Source organism: Henckelia pumila, chromosome 4, assembly GCF_033568475.1.
Source record: "Henckelia pumila isolate YLH828 chromosome 4, ASM3356847v2, whole genome shotgun sequence".
Lineage (NCBI taxonomy): Eukaryota > Viridiplantae > Streptophyta > Magnoliopsida > Lamiales > Gesneriaceae > Henckelia > Henckelia pumila.
In genome coordinates this window covers 5,310,088-5,331,220 of record NC_133123.1, presented here as the reverse complement: position 1 = coordinate 5,331,220, position 21,133 = coordinate 5,310,088, and the positions used below count along the sequence as shown (strand labels likewise).

The following is a 21,133-nucleotide window of genomic DNA, read 5'->3' as shown; positions in this document are numbered from 1 at the left end:
ATGAGAAAAAACTGTTATTATACCTATCTCAATTTTAATAAAATAGTAGAGATAATTTAGTTAATATGGAGTTTCCTCAATGAAAAGATGTTAAACCAAATGAATTTACTCAAATAAAATAGTAGAGATAATTCAGTTAATATGGAGTTTCCGCAATGAAAAAATGTTAAACCAACATGAATTTACTCAAAGAAAAAAAAAAACATAAATGATATTTATTTATTTTTGTAATAAATATTATTTATAGAGTTTGAGGCGACAACTCACATTTAGCCCCTCTGGAGCTTATTTGGCTTAACCGCCTCACGGACACCCACACACGAATTATATAAATTAAAATAATAATAATAAGTAAAATAATAATATACAATTTTTTTTAAAAAAGATCCACAAGCGTATAGCCCTTCAATTCCCAACCATGAACTATACTAGCCTAGCCTGCTCTCTCTTTCCTTCTGTTGAAGGAGCTTCATCTATCAAAACCAAGCTTAGATTTTTCGTTTCATTTTGATTAGAATTCGGTGTGGGTTTCTCTGTTAGAGTTTCTTTAAGGTAAAGTAGGATGAAGATACAGTGCAACGTTTGCGAAGTGGCGGAGGCGAACGTTCTTTGCTGTGCAGACGAGGCGGCGCTGTGTTGGGACTGTGATCAGGAAGTGCACAGCGCCAACAAGCTCGTCAGTAAGCACCAGAGGGTTCCGCTCACGGGCTCGCATACCCAGATGCCCAAGTGTGATATTTGCCAGGTTCGATCGTTAGTGTGGTGTATTACACTTTTGAGGGCCGTGTTTTCCCTGTTTTTGAAGAGTTGTAAGAGTCAGTACATCCTATTGTGTTCAGGGGATGATTTGGTGATGGTTAATTGAATTGTAATTGTTTCTTGGTGTGTGGATGTTGGGTTTTTGTTTGTAGTTTGACTCGAATTGATAAATGTTCTGGAATTGTTAATGATTGAAATAATCGGTGCTCAGCTGTTGAGGGGTGATATTTTTGTATGTGGGTATTGAGAGATGGGTGTGTGTGAGATTCTTTTAATACTGTTCTGGTGCAAGTTGAGGTGAGCTGTTCAGATATTTTTTCGGTTCAGATCTTTATTTATTCCGTTCCTGTGGTTATTGACTTTCAATCTAATTCTAATAGAAATCAGGATAAGTGGTTTCGACAGATAAGCATGGTCTGGACTCTGGAAAACATGTGATTGTCTGCCCTTTTCCATTTTTAGATAAAATGTGTGCGTGCAATTGAGTCGCATTGTGTAGTATGGTGAACTTCATTTCATACAGGGGGATACCTACTGATGAAGGACTCAAACTAACATAAATTAAGTTTTATTAGTTTTTTGACAATATCAACTTTCGCTCACAAATTTATTGGTCAGCCCCTTCTTGTTTCGGTATCTCCATGGGCGGATTCCATGATATCTCGTGTTCTCTAATAATGGTGTTGGAATGCTTGAAGAACGATTCATTTGAATAAATAGCATCCGTTTTAGCCATGACTAACTTCATTAGTTAAAGTTACTTAGTGACTGAAATATATAAGTTTAGCATGTTCAAAATTCAAATATCCTTCAGGCCACACTTGCCTTCAGGTTCGTTGACACTTCATTTTAGGATACACTTAATATCCTTTGATTTGTGCAGACACTGTTTAAATCCCTGTGGGAATTGAGTCTTATGTCCACTTTCATCCTATGCACAAATGAAAGGACAAAAATGTTTAGAACTAATCTCTTTTGGCCCTTTTTGCATCATCGAATTGTGCCATTTGCGTTCGAGAAGGGAATAAACTCGAATTGATCTGTTAACTGTTCTTTTTCTCGTGTCGCCAGATTATAATTGACTTGTTGTATAAGTGGCTCTGTGGAATGGACCAACTGTATTTCATCTCTTTTTAATTTTCTTGTCATGTGAAAGTTATGCGATGATAATTATGCACTACGTCTGCTCCAATTGTGTTGCTTGGCCGCAAGACCGATTGTCTTGATGAAGAGAATCCATTAAATTATTGACAGTCTATTTCCATGCCCGGAGATCAAAATGCTCTCTTGAAGTAAAATAATTGATACGATGCATTTGCTTCGAACCGTTGTAATTAAAAGATGACATAATACCATTTTTCTTTCAGCTCTAGTTGTCAGATGAAATATATATATTGCCTTAGACTGACTTTGACCAATGGATTTTCCATTTTATGCTGATGTTGATTTATTGTGCAGGAAGCTATTGGCTATTTCTTTTGTCTGGAGGACCGAGCTCTGCTTTGCAGAAAATGTGATGTTGCCATACATACTGCGAATTCCTTGGTGTCATTGCACCAGAGGTTTTTGCTCACTGGAGTGAAAGTAGGTCTTGAAGCTACTGAACCTGGTCCGTCTCCATCTTCGGGAAAGACTCAATCCAATGAAAAAATCTTTAAACCGGAATCTTCCCTTCCGAAAAGGCAGAGGACCACCCAAGTCTCATCAACTGATCAATCCAGTAAAAATCAACCTGTCCCAGTTAGCATAGGTGAGGATCTTTCATCTTTAAAGCCTCCATATGCTGGAGTGTCCGCAACTGGAAGTATTTCACCATGGCAGCTGGATGAATTTCTTGGATTTGGTGATTTCAATCAGAGTTACAATTTCACGGATAATGGCTCATCTAAGGTATGCTTTTTGCATCATCTATCTCTTCAGCACCATGTCCTTAGATATCCTTACGTATATACAATGCAGTTCATACTTCCGCCGGTCTATGTTGATCATGCACGTATTCCTTTGTGGGCCTATATTGATGGTGCATTAGTTGACTTGCAGCTCTGGCAATAGCGCCAGTTGGTTCTTGGGAATCCGTATTGTTGATATTTGATGCTGGCGTTTTTTATAAGATAGTCGATTGGCTTGTAGATCAACTCTTAGTTTTTGTATTTTTTTTCTCTGTGTTGTTTCTTCCTCGAGTATGCTTGGTTACAGTATTGGATGATGTTCATCTTCAAAGTATTTTCTTCAGAATGGTATCTGTTTAGTATGTAAATCAAAATTGGGCATTTAATTTCCATGTCATTGCATTCATGTTGCGCTTCATGATTAACTTTGCACAGGTTTGTGATATATTTTCGATTCTTAAACCATTTTTACTCTTTGCTATGTTGCTTTTCGTATGACTTCAAAATCACACCAGCAAAAAATGAAAAACCTTGAACTCTAGCAATCCCCACAGTTAACGTGTTTAATGATTTTTTTCACTGTAGCATTTGCTTTGGACCGACATGTTTTAAAATACTGTGAATTGGGACCAATCACCTCTTAACATAGCACTGTAGCATGTTTCTTTCCCACCAATAAATTTGCTATGGTAATTCCCATCCCTAGTAATCGGAGTTCATATTTTGTTAATAGCTCATATGAATTTCTAGTTCAAAGGCATTCCCCTCTGGTTTTAACTCGGTAGCATCTTGCATGGAGTTCCAATCAATTGGCACCTATCGTAAATTCTGTTTACTCCCATTTTGACATGACCGATCTTAACATATAAATGAGTCATCTCCTTTTTATTTTTTCTATGTATGAGGCAGTGATTGAGATGTACGGTTATTGTTATATGTGCCACGGATGAAATATATTCCTTCAAGAAGTTTGTAACTCTTGAAAATAGTCTTCTGTTCCAGTATCTAAGTTCCAAAGCAGCTTTGTGATGCTTCAAACGCTACTTCTGCCCTCTTTCTTTATGGTTTTCGCAATATGACTTAACTAATACATACAAACGGGTTGATTTCGAGCCTAACATTATCTTTCTGTGACCAAACTTCTCCAGGCAGATAGTGGGAAGTTTGGAGATTCAGATTTCTCCCCAACCGTACAAGTTGCTGATGGAGAATTTGATGGGGATGAATATATAGGACATGTCTCAGATACATTTTGGACAGTGCCACAGATTCCTTCTCCACCAACTGCATCTGGACTTTCATGTCCTAAAACTTACCAAGATCCTTCCGACTCTGCTGCCTTTGTTCCTGACATATGCTTCTTGCAGAATTTCAATCATCATGCTAACTCAAAGCGGAGGCGGCAGTTTTGACATTTACATGGAAACATTCGCTTCTACCATGATATTCGGCTCATAGGAATACATAGAATTCTTACCTCTTGGCCTCAATCTGTTACTGCAGACAATTAGTTGTGTGATGATTGCTTTGGTCTGTAAGTTTGATGTTCTTTTTATTGATCTAGTGTTGAAGGTTGTGGAATCAAGTTGAACAGTAGGTATTTGTAACTTATACGATCAATGCGATGGAAATGGTTTGTTCTGAAAAGTGAAAACGCAGGTATTATGTATAAATTGGAAAGTGGAAACCGTGGAAATCTGCATAAAATGTCCAGAACTTTCCTAACCTTTCTCTAATTTTGTTCCAACTTGCTAGTAGATGCAACTCGAGCTAGTAATCTTAACATTTTGGAAAAAATCTCAGATCTTTAGCAGCATTTCCGTTCTTACACCCAGCTACATAGATAATGTTTGAAAATGCTTAAAAATATGATTATGAACTTTTATTTACAAAGTTTTCAAAATATTGTAGAGAAAAATTCATAATTATTTTTTTTAAACATTTGCAAACACTACCTAAAAACCTTCACCTTATGCGTCTTGGACATGCGAATTGGCCATACGTTTGTTCAAAACATTATTGAATTCGATCATGTAATGTTCACCAACAAATGAATGAGGTATCCGATCACGTAAACTAAACACATCATAGTTGTAGAGTTCTAACTTAGATACATGTCTCGAGGAAAATGAGATCGTTCCACGGTGATGTCCTCTCTACTGTCTATCCTTTCCTCTTCTTGGGGGTCAAAAATATTTGAATCTATGCAGCATTAGAAGCCTAATCCTCTGGATCATAATTCGTCAATTACGCACTTGAGTCATGGAGCAACCAGTTATCTTGAGTCTTCCTATGCAAGATTTTTTAGTACCAATTGCTGCATGAACACTGCTAAAATGCTGCCCATTGATATGTTGATTACATTGACAGCATCGTTGTTAAGCTATAAATCAGAGCGAAAAAAAGAGAGCAGAAAACACGAAAATCAGTAATATTTCATGAAACGAAGTCAAGTCACAGCATAATGTTGATATAACTAACCCATCGAAATCCTTCTTTCTCTTGAAGTGCGGCACCTATGATACTCTCGCCAAAATTAGCAATCTGGGAAGCGATCACACATATGACGGCTTCAGATAAACGTATCTGTTTATACATAATTCTTCATCAGTTTCCCACTTTCCGATAAAATAATCCGCCACTGTAAAATTTGTCATTCTGTATTCAACGGAAAACAATAACCATGAAGTACATCCAATGGCAACCCTCTAAAGTGACTCATTTTGTTTTCGTCATTCTAAAGTCACCCAGTTATTCACTGCACTAACTCATGTTGTTAACACACACACATATAAGTTATGTGTGCGGGTGCATAGGGAACCAAGAAGCATATGTTTCAAGGAATATGGTATCCTTTTTTGCAATAGTTTTTAAAATTGACATGAAAGGCAAATACTCTTTTTACCTCGTTCAGTATGCAACCAACAGAAGCAAGAAGAATCGAAGCTAAAAGTCCAGCAACAGTTCCCTCAGCGCTAATGGCTCCTTCTGTCCCCCGAGGCACTATCTTGAATGAAGTGACTAAATACCTACAGTATCAAGAAGGCTGAAGAAAATGAATCCAAACTGTATCCACATTTAACAGTACTTTCATGTCTTGTTACATTTTAAAAGTGGGGAATTTAAGGTTGTTATAATTTGAAGTATATGCGCATAAATAAAAAACGAGAGACCAATACACTCGATTTCCCTCTTCCCTCTCAAATGTAATTTTCTTATTTTACCATCTATCTTGTTAATTTATTGCTCCATACCTCTATTTCTCAGCACTAGTTGTTTGAAGGAATCACTAAGATGGGATCAATATAGAGTAGGTGATAACTAAAACACAAGGAAAAGTCATACTAACGTCGTCTTGCCATACGCCTTTCCTATCTCACTCGAGACAGTATCACTAAGTTTCGTGCAGAAACTAGCAACAAAACCAAGTTCCCAAAGGTGCATAAATGCAGCTCCACCAACACCATAAATACTGAGGAAAGCACAAACACAGCCTGCAGCACTAGACCCAATCACACTTCCAGGTCCCCTCCTTCCCTTTCTTTTCTCGGCAACCCCTTGAGCCTCCTTCTGAGCCATTTTCACTTTTGTTGCCAAAGTCCCCTGTAAATTACATGTTGACTAACTCATATCAACTAATAAAAGCACATGAACGTTCTACTAATCAGATCTGTATACAGCATGATAAAAATGCCAATAAAAGACAAAGTTACTTTGATACGAAAAAGTCACCATTTGTAGCACAACTCAGGAATGCAGAAAGTCAACAACGATCCATTACTTAAACCATGGCAAAACATTTGTTGTCAATATCTTCAAGTTTAGTTAATTGTATGTGCTGATTTCGCAATCAATATCCTTAGAGTTTAGCTAACTATAATCCTTGTATTTATATTAATTATTCTCCAGTCCTTCTAAATGTATAGCACAGTTGTACATGTTATCATCATACAACAAAGATCATCTCCAATTTTCTGTTGTCTTCCGCTTGCTCGAACTCAACCTCGAAACACAGAACGCCAAAATAATGACTTTCACATCCCAACTTTGAATAAAGTAATTAAATTTAAACATGAAACCCATGATGGAACCTGAGTTTTCAGGAATCGAATGCAAAGTTGCAAATGCGTACAGGATAGAAAATTAAAATAGATTGGATCCTTAACTCACAATGACAAAGTACGAGGCCACAAGAAGGAACCCAGAAGAACCAAAGGCACGCCAAGTTAAGGTGCCAAGCAAGAACGCCGCAGCAATGCCGGGAAATGACAGCCCCGATACGAGAATCGGGGAACCCAGAAGAAAGATCAATAAGTTGTTCAACACGGCATTCTGCCACGTGGGCGGCGACGATTGTATTAACTGAATGGCTTGTTGCAGCAGGCCTGGATCAATATCACCGCTTGCTGCTTGAATGCTGATTGGCATTCTTTTCTTGATATGGGAGTTTCTGGGGTTTGAATTTGAGGTGAAAAGGAAAGATTTTGATGTGCGTGAAGAGAAATTGGGAAGAAAATACGAGGGCTTTGAGGCGTGAGAGATGGAAATTGGAAGGAAAGTCGCCATATTTATAGATTGCTTCGGGTTTGGTTCAGAGGAATGATGCAAAATTCATTATTAGAAGCAATTTGTGTGTGTTGAAAAGTGAAAACAGAATTAAGTTTTATATTCAAACAAAAATAAAAATCAAGAAACTAGAGAGTGAACTGATAGATATCTTGCAAAAAAAAATAATAATAATAACTTAGGGAAAAAACATAAACAAGTTGCTATTTGCTCCCATCCTATTTAATGAAATTAGTTTCTCTTCCAAAAAAAAAATAATAACTAAATTTCGATAATCCAAAAGTCGAATAATCACTAAATTTATAGATGAGAAACATACAACTTTTTCGTGATTCTCGTAGTTCATATCTTAAATATTAGTTTTGGTATTGTACATTTTATTTTTTGATAATTTTAATCATTTTTAAATTGAAAATTGTTGATGTAAGACTTACGCATTAGTGTCATATAGGCACTACACATTATCACATCAGTATCACATTGAAGAAAGAAACTAAAATTATAAGATAACAAATATAACATATGAGTATTAAAATCTGACAACGTAAAACACCAAAATTATGAAACAAATATATAAGAATAATATTAAAGTTTCTCTTCATACATTATTGGTAATTTGGTATATAACAGTTGCAATTGATGTAATTAATCTTTACTCAATCGCCTAGCCTACATTCTCGATGTTTTATCTTAATAAAATAATGCAGTCAATATTATCTACAAAAAGCAATGTACTTGGAGGCATGCAACAAACTTCTACTATTTTTTACGAGCGTAGGAATCAGATTCATCTATAGGTCAAATGTACACATAAAGATGGAATGTCTACCCTTTAAAAAAAAAAGATGGGATGTCTACGAGTTAGAGTTCACTAACAATGATACATTCAATTTTTTTAAAAAAATCACAATTTTAATTTTGTAAATTGGTCTGTTTTTTGTTTTAGTCTTATAACTTTTCAAAGTTTCATATCAGTCCAATAACTTTGATTTTTTTTTTGTTTTAATTTTTCTTTTATCGAAAGTCATTAAATCAATCGAATATTACTTATTTTTCATCGGCGTTCTTCTATAAGAACCGTATGGTAACTTATACTATACATTAAAATATACATAATCAAAATTAAACAAAACAACAAGTTCTTTTCCTTGATTTGTGAACATTGAGTATCGTTTTTTTTTTTTATTAATTTGTATAACATGTGGTTAATTCTAGTCAAATGAGTCGTATATGAGATTATCGGTGTCAAATAAATAATATTCGATTGATTTTGTGATTTTTGAAAAAAAAAAAAAAAGAACAAAACTCAAAAAAATCCAAGTTACTAGACTAAAGATCAAACTTTAATAAATTATAAGACTAAAACAAAAAATATACCAACTTACATGACTAAATTACAATTTTTCCAAAAAAAATATTATAGTTGATTCAAATTCAATATTGTATCTATTTAACTGAAATTTATGATAACGGATTTTAAAATCCTGTGTGTTACCCAATGATGTTTATTAATTCAATTCAAATTCGTTTGAAATACATGCATTAATTCAAAATTTTTAATTGAATTGAAATTTGTCCTCAAATACAAATCTTTTAATCTAAACAGTAAAACTTATTTCCACAAATCAATTAACCCATATTTGGAATCACTTCCATCTCTACCACCATGATAATTAACCAGAAGATTTCTTTCAAAACTCCAGACCGCAACGCATTAAACACACTACACACATAAATTTCGATAATTTGATCCCACTAATTGATGGATTTCCATTTTTGTTTTGCCAAATCTCCAACTCATGAGAGCTTTTCTCCTAAATATAAAGCCCATATTTCTTTATTTATAGTAAAATTTCCATGTTAGTATTATTTTATGTATTCTTTTATCAATCTACGTACTCGGCATCCTTAAATACATTAACTACTTCAAATAACTTCTTTTACCTTATTAAAACATTCGATAAACGACAATAAAACAAGAATTTTCTTATTGAAACTTATTTTCCCGTTAATTTTCTTAATCAATGTGAAAACAAATATACATAGAAAGGGCGGAGTATTATGTTTCACACATTATTCCCATTAAAAAAAATTCACTTAAGATTTACTTTTCTCTTGATTTTTTTAAGGAAAAATTGCAAATTTAGTCCTGTATATTTGTCACTTTTCGATTTTGGTCCTCTATGTTTTTACATTTCAGTTTTAGTCCGCTATCTTTATTTTTTTGGCAATTTTAGTCCTTTTTTCCGACGTGGAGCTGACGTGGCACCAATTCAGTACTAATGTGGAGATGACGTGTACAGTGCCACGTAAGCATTTTCGAATAAAAATGACCGAAATTGCCAAAAATCAGAACATGCAGGACTAAAACTGAAATGTGAAAACATAAAAAACCAAAATCGCAAAGTAACAAACATACAGGACTAAATTTGCGATTTTCCCTTTTTTTAAATACAAATACATGTACAAGACAGAATATTATACTTCACATATCAAAATATAAACCATTAATTAATGTATTAGTATCAAATGGTATAGAAAATTATCTTTACCAAAACGTACCAAAGTCTACAATGAATTAACTCAGCTGAATTGTCCTGTAAAACACCTCCGATCCATATAATATTTAGTTGATTAAATTAAACTAGTAACTTGTGCTCTTCCAATCTTGTGCTAATTATAATATCAAATTCATGTATGCAAAAGAATAGTGTAGAGAAGTTGATTCCATGTATCTGGCACACCAGCAATGCACCAGTGGCTGCAATCCACTCCCCCACGCACGTACACAGAAGGGTGCCCATCTTTCCTCAACTGACTCTGCAACAGTATGTCAAGAAAATATACGCCCTTTTTCATGTTACTCAGCACGCTCCTCACCGCCGCATCACCCGCCGGTGTTCCGCCTCCGTAGGCGCCCCCTTCCACCGGAGTCGTTTGCCCGACGCAGTTCTTTGATGGTTGCTCCCATTCGCTGCCACTGATCATCACGATTACATCAAGTCATATATATATATATATGCCAAGAATTCATCAGCAAAAATAGCTAGCAGTACTAATAATGTATATATATGATGATGGTTTGCTAGCTTATGATCTTAACTTGTAATGAACCGCAGAGATTCCTTGATAAAAGACAGAAACTTTGGTGGGATCGATTTTGGAATCGACCCAATTAGCCCAAGTTGTCAGAGCTATTTTGTATGCCACCATTCGATCCATGTCCGGGATTATCTTGTCACCAATTTGATAATTGTCCCATCTGCATCCATCCAAGTAATATTTAACTCTAGCTTAGTTCTGTTCATTTTTTTTGTGACTTTTTTTTCAAATAAATAATAAATAAATAAATTCGACGTCGATCCATACGTCTGAAGGCGTCCGGTGTGTGTCCACCAGTGGTAGCTGTTGAAGATCAAGACGTCGACTCCGATCCACAAGTCGCTGCCTCTTAGTGTATCAAGCTTGAGTGTGCGGTTCACTAGGCTAACCAAGAATCCATTTTTCATGAACATGACAGAAACTCCATATTCCTTCAAACATAGTTTTGTTACCACACTAACAATTAAAGATTTCAGGCGAATCGATCGAAAAATGAATGAATGAATGAATCCAACATGCATGATCATCTTATCTATATATATATATATAATTACCGGAAAGGAAAGAGTAGTGATCAATCCTCTGGTTTCTAAGGTGAAATTAGAACTCGGGAGTGCTGATGAGTGAAGCATACACCCCAATGATTGCCACTGGTTTGAACTTAACGAATCCCCCACAAACATTATCTTCTTGCCTCTCATTTTTTCAAGAAACACCTTACCATCAAACCTGTCATCCCAAATTCCGACACACAATCTGTTAAATTATTATATGTCTCCGATTAAAAAGAAAAATTAAACATGTTTCTTTTTTCTCTTTTCTTTTTTTTTTTTTTTGCAATCTGGGATCCTCGTACCTGGGAATGTTACAACCAAGTGGCTGCCATCTATATTTAAGGTACATTTTATCACGCCTCCCGTATTTCAGACAGTCGAGTCCGATGTTGGCGAAAGGGCACTGGGTCGATGCATCGTAGAGTGGATAAGAATCGTCGAAAACCCAGCTTCCCTTGAATAAATCACAGCTTTTCAATGGATTTTCTTCCTCGGAAGCAACAGATTTTGCCAGCAGGAAAGAGATGGCAATGGCAAACAAGTGACAGAGGGGAGAGCAAGGCTTGGAACCCATTCTGTATAGCGTTGGAGAAAGAATCCAAGTTTCTGTTGGTATTTATATAGTAATAATTCACTTGCTCTACTTAGAATATTACTGTTTTGATCCGCTAGCTATTAGGAGTTTTAATATTAGTCCTTATATTATATCTTAAGAATTGACATTTTATTTTTTGTCAAGTTGTGAAAATATATTAAATGGTAAATTTATAAATCCTCAAATTCAAATATAATTTTACATTCAGTCTCTGTAAAGAAAAAAAAAAGTATTTTTGAAATCTCTGATCCATTACAAAATATTTTTGTACTCTTTGGGCACATACGTTTTTTCTCGGGGGAAAGTCGGTACAAAATATTAAAAATACAGTATTAATACATGATATTTGAGCATAAATTATTTCAAATCTGATATTAATATATGATTTTTGAATACTCAAATATGAATGCAAATATTAGTATTAATTACATATTTGTCTTTTTTAATAAACAACGGCAAAATAAATTTGCTCAAATTTTGTACTCAAAATTTTATATTTTTTAGCAGATTTAAACTAGTTAGTGTTCAAATATCATATATTAGTATTATATTTTCAAGGTTTTGTAATGATTTTCACCTGTAAAAATACAGGTGGGCTCGGAAAATGCAAAAACATTTTTGTGTAGATTAGGAAGTGCAAACAATTTTTTCTCCTGACAGACTAGGGACTGAAAGTAATTTTATGCTTGGATTTGGGTATTTAAATTACCCAAAAATCAACAATTTCTATAAATTTTTTAAAAGAATGTTCCCCTATTTATATTTCATAAAAAAAGAAAAAGTGGGAACAGTAAAGGACTAAATTGCATGTGCCAATGACTAACAGGATAAAAAAGCAATTTCATCCTGTTTTTTTTTAACAATTTGTAATTGCAATATGGTATTTTTTTATTATAAAGATTTGCCCTTATTTACAGAACTATGGGATGAATTCGGGCCCCTATTTCAATACCATTAGATCACGTGGGATCCATATATTTTTATGAAAATTGACATATGTCTTGATGATTTAATGGTTGATATTTGACCACATCATGGAGAGAGAAGTACTTCAGGTGTAGCATAGAATAATACGATGAATTCAATAAACTTCACTCGTTGTGGGCTAACAAATCTTTTAATTTTGTTCCTTGCATTTATAAGACCGGCATTCGCTAGTTCATTAATGCATGTATTTCGATTTAGTATACGTATTTTGGCGATAGAATTCCGCCTAGTAATTGCCAATTTCATATTTTGGAAATACTGATTGATTTGAAATTACTAATTAGTTAAAAGAAATTATGTGTTTTTATTTCAATCCGACAAATTTGATTTCATCTTATTCAAAACTAATTAATGTTGCGTACCTGAATTCAAAAATTTTATTGAGTCACGTATTATTTTACCCCCAACAATAAAATTTCAACCATCTCATGATGTGAATTATCTAAAGAATTTTTACAAACGAATGCAATCATTTGGCACGGTACTGAGTAAGCCCATTCTCCTTAGGATTTGTTTGATCTTACGACAAAGCTTTGACTAATAACACATACTCATCAAAAAAATACATTTTTTTTTAATCTCCATAACAAAAATCTATTTATTTATAAGTGCCCTTTTCAAAAAAAAAAAAAATGGGGCAAACCATTCCCAAAGTATACTATATAATGAGATGAAAGACTGCATTTAATGATGATGTAAATGCATTCAAAGCATTATAACTTTTCAGTTTCTTGGATCTCAACAAAAACTCCAAAGAGTTCCAACACACTAACTTTGTCTAATGTGACACTTATGCCAAGTATGACACTTATGCGAGCTCCCGCTGAGTGACATTTTATCTAATATTTATATATTGGATGTGTTGAAATAGTATATCATTCATTTTTTTATGGATCAGATATTACGTCTCAAAATTATAGAGTATGCAATATTAATTGACGTGTTTGATAGTATTAGATGTTTGATTTTTCAGCTGTGACTAGAACTCCATAAAGCAATTGATTCCAAGCATCCGGCACACCGGCGAGGCACCAGTGGCTGCAGTCGTTCCCCTTCTTCCCTCCGATGCCGTAGATTGAAGGGTGGCCGTCTTTTCGTAACTGTGAAAGCGTTGTCACGTCTAGCAATCCCACCGCCGTGGTCATGTTGCTCAACACCGCCTTCACCACCGCCACAGCCGGCGGTGCTCCTCCTGGGTACACGGGACCGGTGATCGGTTGAGTTTCTCCGTCGCAGTTCCCGACCTTTGTTGCATTCCAATCTGCACCGCTGCATGATCAGACATTACTTTAGAATCAAAACGTACGTGTGGTGTTGTCTCTCAAAACCAACAAACAAAAAACGTGTGGTGTTGGTCCATAATTTTGTAGCTTTAACCGATCTTTTTTTTCCTATTTTTAGTATTAAATTAAATTATTTTTTAGAAACATTTGAAATTTCAAAATAATGAACTGATCACAATAAATTTGTGTATATATGATATATAGTTGAGAAGTTTTTAATTTAAAAAACGATGTTTGCTTAATAATCATAAGAAAATTATATTTTTAATTTTTTTTGTCATGTATTTGAGAAAATTTGCAATCTTTAGTCTCCTAATTTATACCTTTAGACTTTAAGATTTTTCGTTGGAGTGTTAATGTGACATCAAAAAATGCTGACATAACGGTGGTCATTAATTGTTCAGTGCTATGAAAAATGATTAAAATTGAAAAAAAAAATGTAAGTTGATACGACAAGACTAGAATTTGTTGATAATAATAAAAAAAAGAAAATATATTAATTGTTGCAATACCAAAAATATAGTTTCATCGTGAAAGAATGTACAAAGGCTTACTTGTAATGGGTAGGAGAGATGCCTTGAAAGAAAACCTTAGTATGGGTACGATATATGTTAGAATCAACCCACTTGGACCAAGTTTTCAGTCCCTCACCAAATGCTATCAAACGATCCATGTCTTTATATAGTTTTTCACCTTGTTGGATATAATCCCATCTGAAAAATCATCCCAAAAATATCAGGCATATCCAATATTATTTTATATCATCCGGACCACAAAAAAGTTATCGAATTTTTCCCTTTATTTAATCCATAAATTTTTATGAGTTTGCATTGTTTGGTTATAAAAGCGATTTTTAAAAAGTACTAAAACATAAACAGTACTTTTCAACGTTTATCCCAACGTCAAAATCGTTTCTTAAGTTACAGATTCTATAAGTTTTGAAGAATCTGCTTACGGTTGGCTGCTCCCCTTGTGAAGCCACCAATGCCATGTATTGAACACAAGCATGTCCACTCCTTTCCATGAATTCCCATTTTGGATCGAATCCAACTTCAGAATCCTTCCCTTCTTCTCTTGCACCAAATCTACAAGAAACGCGTTGCGAGACAACATTAATGATATGTTATAGTCCTGCAAGAACATGATTTGCATATCAGAAAAAAAAACATGTCAAAACACCCCAACTCAGAGATATATATTTACAATATGTAAGAAATTATATATTAATTTATATCTATACAGAAGAGAGATTTTTTTATCAATTACTGGTAAATAAAAGGTGGAGAGATTTCCAATCTTCTGCAAAGAGAAACTTGACTGCGGCACAGCTGCGTGCAACATGCATATAAGAGATTGCCATTGGTTGAGGCTAAGTGAATCCCCAACAAACATTATTTTCTTTCCTTTGAACCTCATCAAGAAATCTTGCCCACTGAATCTGCAAATCAAATAAAGCAAAATATATACTTGAGCTTAACATATGCATGATCTTTACCCGAATATATTCCGAAAAGCATGTTTTAATTTTATTTCAATCACTAGCTAGTTAGCAAAATAATGGTCTAGTACTCCTTATAAGTTCAACTTAATTTTCATGGATCGGGACGAATGGAAGATCGAGCCTCGCGATAGAACATACTTGGGCAGTTCACAAGAGGCAGAGGGCTTCCATCTGTACTTGAGGTAGACCTTATCCGGCCTTCCATTTCCATCACAATCGAATTGCTTCTCGATAAAAGAACACATTGAAGAAGCATTATATATAGGATATGTATCATCATACACCCAACTACCTTGAAAAAAATCACATCCAGAAGTGTTGATAATAATGCTGGATGTTGGCTCAAAAGTCATGAGCAAGAAAGTGCAAGTAAAACAAAACAAAGAGCTCAAGAATCCATATCCCATTTCGTGCCTAGCTAGCTAAGCAAATGTGAGGAAAAGATGGGAAAATTTTGGCAGTTTATGCACAATATTACAAATTTTTAGAGTATGAGTGAGTATATATTGTTGGTTAGGTCTCAAGTAGTCAAGTTGGTGTATATTGGGACTATTTTATTAATCTATCTTGGAGGGAAAGACAATTTTCCTTCTCACCAACTAGTGTTCATGAATCATGATGATTGAAGGTGGTTAACTTATTAATTTGTTTTCATTGCGCATCAAAAAAAAAAAAATTAAATCAAATTAAAGCGTTGATTTATTTTTCATTCTTTGTTCCATTATTTCTTTCTTCTCAAATATTTTGGCAAGCCCGTTTATTACATCTAGCTTATTATATGTTTTTTTTAATGATTTTACGCATGTAAAATAAGGTGAGACAAAAAAAAATGATAAAAATTTGATAAAATTATTAATGATTATGATCGATCTAATTTCTCATAGCTAAAAATATGATTTATATCGCTGTTCAATACTCAACAAACCACTCTCTTTCTCTCTCATATTCCAACAAATATCTTATTCAATTATTCCCATATCTTCAAACTCCAATAGATTATCTTCAAATCTTTCCAAAATCCGGCAAAAATCACTTCAAAACGTCACAAAAATAAAGCAAACCAAAAACATCATTTAACAAATCCCAAAACTTAAAAACACAATTAACATAAATGAAATGGAATCCACTAATTCAAATAATGATCTCGTGATCACTAATTGGTCTTGTTCTCACTAATTAGGTGATGTAGAGTGTAGATTGTAGACATGTATCATCCCCTATTTCACAACATATATATTTTTTTAAGTAAACTTATAACAATATCCAAAAACTTCTTTTTTGAATTATATAGTGCTTTCATTTATCAGTTATACATTATCGGCCCACGCATTTTGTCCTAAAATAAAAATTTAATGATTTCATTTTCAGTAATAAAATGAAGAAGGTCTATTTCATTGACAACCTTATGAATTAAGTTAAATAAATTGATCAATTTGACAGCTAGGAATTACGTTGAAAGATTTTATTTTCACAAAAAATATGACTCCCCCTCTTATAATCCAAAACATTGCCTATTACTACTTCTTTAGAAACTCTTCTCAGGTATCAATGATTGAATATATGTATATTTCTTCTTTCAAAGAATGAGACTGTATAGGATTTGGTTCCAGGTATCTGGAACTCCAGGCAGACACCAATGGCTGCAATCCATCCCCCCTTCACCGAGCCCGTAAATGGAAGGATGCCCGTCTTTTCGCAGCAACGACAGGTTTGTCACGTCCAGCAATTCTACAGGTTTCTTAAGTGTGCTCAGTACCCTTTTTAACACAGTTAATGCAGGTGGCAAGCCTCCTGGATATGTTGAGCCCAGCAGGGGATCTTTCTGGCCGGTGCAAGATTTTTCGCTTGGTTGTCCCCATAAGCTCCCACTGTTAGATAACAATAATTCAATACATGAGGCTAAAATAAATACAGCAAGATTCATTTAAAATTGTTCTCTTCTGACCAACTCCCAAGCTAGCTACAACATATTTTAATTTCAATGTTTTCTGGTATAGTCTTGCCCTGGAGTTTATGAAGCCCGATCGAAGGGAATTTCTAAAGATGTGTCTTAGTGAGAACATCACATTAGTGGCCCCTGGAATGCACTGTATGCACGCATTCGAAACTATGGCCCTCATACTATAAATGGTCCTTTTGTATGATTAAAGTATTCCTGTTCCGTATTGAGAATGATTTTTTTATGTAACTTGTTTGTCTTATAGAATACATCTTTTCTATAGTTTTATCTGTTAGGCCTTAACAATTCATTCAAATCCTTTTCAGATCTATCAACTCCAGTATAAACATACCATGTGCAATGAAACACGTCACTTGAACACTTACTTGTAATGTGATGGTGATATTCCCTGAAAGAAAACCTTGGTCTTAGCAGGATTGATGTTGGCATCCACCCAGCCTCCCCATGTAACAAGTGCTTTCTCAAAGGCCGTCATTCGGTCCACATCTTTGTATAACTTCCCTCCCATTTCAATAAAATCCCATCTGAAAAGACAACAATTCAATTACGGTACTTAGCAAACCTGGATTAACAACCTGTGACGCTTATTTTTCTTTTAACAGTAATGACACTAATAACAAAGATAATCTCAAAACATTATTGCCGAACTCACGGTTGGGTAGGTCCTCTACGATTCCACCAATGCCATGTATTGAAGACCAACATGTCGACCCCCTTCCACAGCTTGCCACCTTCAATGGAGTCCAGTTTTAGTATCCGACCCTCCGGTTCCCTCACGACATCCACCAGAAAAACACTGCGATCAAGCATTACCTTAACTCCGAATTCCTACATTGTCAAAGGAGATTTTGGGATGCAAATTTAGTTTTACCACGGCTATATATAATCCAAGAATATGAATTAAGCACACACTAAATCCATCCCCCATGGTAGCTTAAACAGCGAACGAGTTTTATTCAACCTTATCAGTCATTCACCCGCAAGTCTCTTCTCCCTTGAAAGGGGGAAACAGGGAAGGAAATTGACCCACTTGTGACTTGTGAGAACAATTATGCTTCTATTACAAGAATAATGATAATAATTGGGTAATCTTCTATTTCTTTGTGATAACTTCAGATATTAACGAGGACTTCTATAGAAAGGACTTCAATGGGATATAAAATGCAAATCATCCTTGTGATTTTACGCTCTCGTCGTCCCGAATTTTCTATTCACTCACCTATTTCATCTATCGTTTCACAGGTTTATCCTGTTATGACGACAAAAACATAAATGTCCGCACTCACTTGATCACAAACGAGATCTACCAAGCCAATTAATGCACTCGGTAAATAAGGAGATATATGTGACAAACATAAAGGAAGGAGGGTAGAAGTGTGAAATTGGAATTAAGGACCACTTTTAGTTTATTTAAAAATGGACGATATGCATTGATCTGTTTGTTTTTGTTTCTTTCAAGCATCATGGTGGTTGAGTTGCAACAGGCCAAGAAAAGGTGACATACTCACACATGCAAATTTAGGTAGCTAAAACTGAAAGAGATGCACTTTTTTAACATAAAAATCTTCAATTTCCCCTAATAATTTCGTTTAGCCAACAATTTGCCTTTGTAAGACAAACTTACAATGACTTGAAAACAAGACTAGAAACTGTATGGATCAAGAAATATAATTTGAAGTAAACTAACCGTAAAAGTGAAGGTGGAAACGGCGTCCTCTGATCTGGTCTCGTTGTATTTGGTCCCAGGCACTGCCGTGTAAAGCATGCATAACAATGACTGCCATTGGTTTCTGCTCAGGGAGTCTCCCACAAACATTATGCTTTTCCCTTTCAGTTTTTGCAATAATTCAACCCCATTAAACCTGCAAAAATTTTAACCATTGGTAACTTTTTCGATATTAGGGGGAAAACTGCCATCTATTAATCTTGTATATTCGTCAGCTCTATGATTTTGATAATTTGTGTTGTCAAAATTCGGTCTTGATATTTTATCTTTGTTAATTTTTTGAATTTTAATCATTTTTCGACGTAATGTTGATATGACATTGAGTTAATGTGTGCAATGTCACATGAACACGTTCATAAAAGACTAAGACGTACAATCGAACTATATCGAGGACAAAGATAGCGAAAAACACAATATATATTCAATGTGTATTCTAACGTATAATTCTCCGTGTACATGTATTATTTTTCATATTAAAGATGTAACAACATGTGGGATCAAAATTGAAAATGAAAATTATTTATTCATTTTATTTGTGGATATACAAATTTTTATGAAGAAATTAATTATTCAAAATTTAATGTTATAATGATTTGTTCCTGCTTCACAACTAGAGTACACGATATATATTGGTTAGCAACACCAAATTTTATTTTATTTTATTTAAAAAAAATGATAGTTTTGAATGGTGATGCAGGCACTTGAACAACTATTTAATTCAGTAACAACAATAATTTGAAACTGATATTTTCAAAAGTAATATGAAATCAGTTGGCAAATCACCAGCTAAAAATTAATTTTCATGTATTGCACCTCATAATAATGCATGGGTACATAAAATTATGATGGGAGTACAATGATAATTTTTATATATATAAATCACATTACACATGCAGCTTATTGCTAATTTCAACTAATACTGCATTAAAAATGGCTCAAGTAAATTGCTATAGTAATCCACGTGGGGAAAGGATTAGCATGTGATCACAAATAAAATTTAATTCATAACGTAAAATTTTATAATTTTGTATAAAGATTGATTAATATTTTAATTAGGAGGGTGAAATTTGGGGGAGGACATGATGATGATATGATGCAAAATCAATTAATAAATTCAACGAACCACCGATGACAACTGGAAATGCACTTGCCCATTGTAAATCATTTATTGCAATTTATAGATCCATTCAAGACAAAACAATAATCAACTGTACTCTCTCTAGCGTTTGTATTTTAGAATTACTCCCTTATTATTATTATTATTATTATTTTTTATATGATGACGAAACTTAATCTAAATAACTAAAAGTCTTAGAATGTTTATATTAAATTTTAAATTTTATAATATTAACTAAAAGTACGTGTAACTTTCCAAATATATTACCAAAATTTTGTATACAAACTAGATAAAATGGCAATAGAAGAATATACTCAATATGGCCGAGTGCGATTGCCTCCTCAAATTCAATCACAAATTCTGAAATGTTTATAAAAAAAAATCGAATATATTCAATATAAAATTACCATGACTTTAAAAATCAGCTCAAAATATAATATTGGATTTCGGGAACATAAAAATTGGTTTTAAAAAAAATTGCACCGACACAAATTAACTAGAGAATGATTCGCCAATCAATAAACGGCGGCACAAAACCCCAAAGATTTAACCAACCAAATCGCCACCATGCATCCGAACCAAAAAGCTAATCACGAACCAAATAACGGCCGTCCAAAAAAAAAAATCACAGAAGAGACGAAATTACCAAACGAAGCTCTAAATTAAGTGATTCATTCATTCACCATATATACACGCGCGCGTACCTGGGTAGGCTGCAGGCATTGGGCTGCCACCTGTAGTGGAGGTACGACTCATCGGGGCGGCCATTCTTCTGGCAGCTGAACTCCTTCTGAACGAAAGGACAGGCCGTGTAGTTGTACAGAGGGTACGCAGAGTCGCGCACCCACCTCCCATGGAAGAAGTCGCAGCTATCCTCCGACTTCGATCGCTGGAACAGAATCGTCAAAATTACCACACCGCATTGAATCCATAAACTCATCTCTCTGAAATTTCGTTGCGTGTAAGCATGTGTTGTGTGAGTTTTCCGATGCTAGTGAATGTAGCTGCGCGTGTTAGTGTGTGTATATATGTGGAGGGGTGGGAACATTTATATGGTGGAGTCGGTGACAAAATAAAGATGGCAATATTTTTAA

The 21,133-nt window shown here is 34.4% G+C and overlaps 5 protein-coding genes across 6 annotated transcripts; 1 reads left to right on the top strand and 4 right to left on the bottom strand.

The window, feature by feature from the left end:
• The first annotated feature begins 397 nt into the window (after positions 1 to 397).
• On the top strand, positions 398 to 4,295 carry LOC140864656 (B-box zinc finger protein 22). The gene is made up of 3 exons (XM_073268948.1): positions 398 to 745; positions 2,218 to 2,649; positions 3,797 to 4,295. The coding sequence occupies exons 1-3, from the start codon at positions 563 to 565 to the stop codon at positions 4,058 to 4,060; spliced, it is 879 nt and encodes a 292-aa protein (XP_073125049.1). The 5' UTR covers positions 398 to 562; the 3' UTR covers positions 4,061 to 4,295.
• A 320-nt stretch (positions 4,296 to 4,615) lies between these two features.
• On the bottom strand, positions 4,616 to 7,257 carry LOC140864468 (protein VTE6, chloroplastic). Of its 2 annotated transcripts, none has more exons than XM_073268667.1 (5): positions 6,819 to 7,257; positions 5,998 to 6,251; positions 5,554 to 5,677; positions 5,130 to 5,234; positions 4,616 to 5,031 (listed from the first exon to the last, which is right to left on the bottom strand). In XM_073268667.1, exons 1-5 carry the CDS (start codon positions 7,212 to 7,214, stop codon positions 4,939 to 4,941), a joined length of 972 nt encoding a protein of 323 aa, XP_073124768.1. In that variant the 5' UTR covers positions 7,215 to 7,257; the 3' UTR covers positions 4,616 to 4,938. The 2 variants fall into 2 exon arrangements, 1 of the variants encoding a protein (XP_073124768.1); XR_012144228.1 differs by having other exon boundaries at positions 4,988 to 5,031; positions 5,130 to 5,306.
• A 2,623-nt stretch (positions 7,258 to 9,880) lies between these two features.
• On the bottom strand, positions 9,881 to 11,444 carry LOC140860398 (protein trichome birefringence-like 42). The gene is made up of 5 exons (XM_073263415.1): positions 11,173 to 11,444; positions 10,871 to 11,045; positions 10,584 to 10,747; positions 10,318 to 10,476; positions 9,881 to 10,194 (listed from the first exon to the last, which is right to left on the bottom strand). Exons 1-5 carry the CDS (start codon positions 11,442 to 11,444, stop codon positions 9,906 to 9,908), a joined length of 1,059 nt encoding a protein of 352 aa, XP_073119516.1. The 3' UTR covers positions 9,881 to 9,905.
• A 1,745-nt stretch (positions 11,445 to 13,189) lies between these two features.
• LOC140865371 (protein trichome birefringence-like 41) lies at positions 13,190 to 15,701 on the bottom strand. Its single transcript, XM_073269986.1, has 5 exons — positions 15,375 to 15,701; positions 15,002 to 15,173; positions 14,691 to 14,866; positions 14,290 to 14,448; positions 13,190 to 13,721 (listed from the first exon to the last, which is right to left on the bottom strand). The coding sequence occupies exons 1-5, from the start codon at positions 15,641 to 15,643 to the stop codon at positions 13,406 to 13,408; spliced, it is 1,092 nt and encodes a 363-aa protein (XP_073126087.1). The 5' UTR covers positions 15,644 to 15,701; the 3' UTR covers positions 13,190 to 13,405.
• Positions 15,702 to 16,595: 894 nt separating this feature from the next.
• Positions 16,596 to 21,124, bottom strand: LOC140865809 (protein trichome birefringence-like 41). Its single transcript, XM_073270583.1, has 5 exons — positions 20,744 to 21,124; positions 18,884 to 19,058; positions 17,849 to 18,024; positions 17,562 to 17,720; positions 16,596 to 17,104 (listed from the first exon to the last, which is right to left on the bottom strand). The coding sequence occupies exons 1-5, from the start codon at positions 20,977 to 20,979 to the stop codon at positions 16,813 to 16,815; spliced, it is 1,038 nt and encodes a 345-aa protein (XP_073126684.1). The 5' UTR covers positions 20,980 to 21,124; the 3' UTR covers positions 16,596 to 16,812.
• Positions 21,125 to 21,133: the final 9 nt, after the last annotated feature.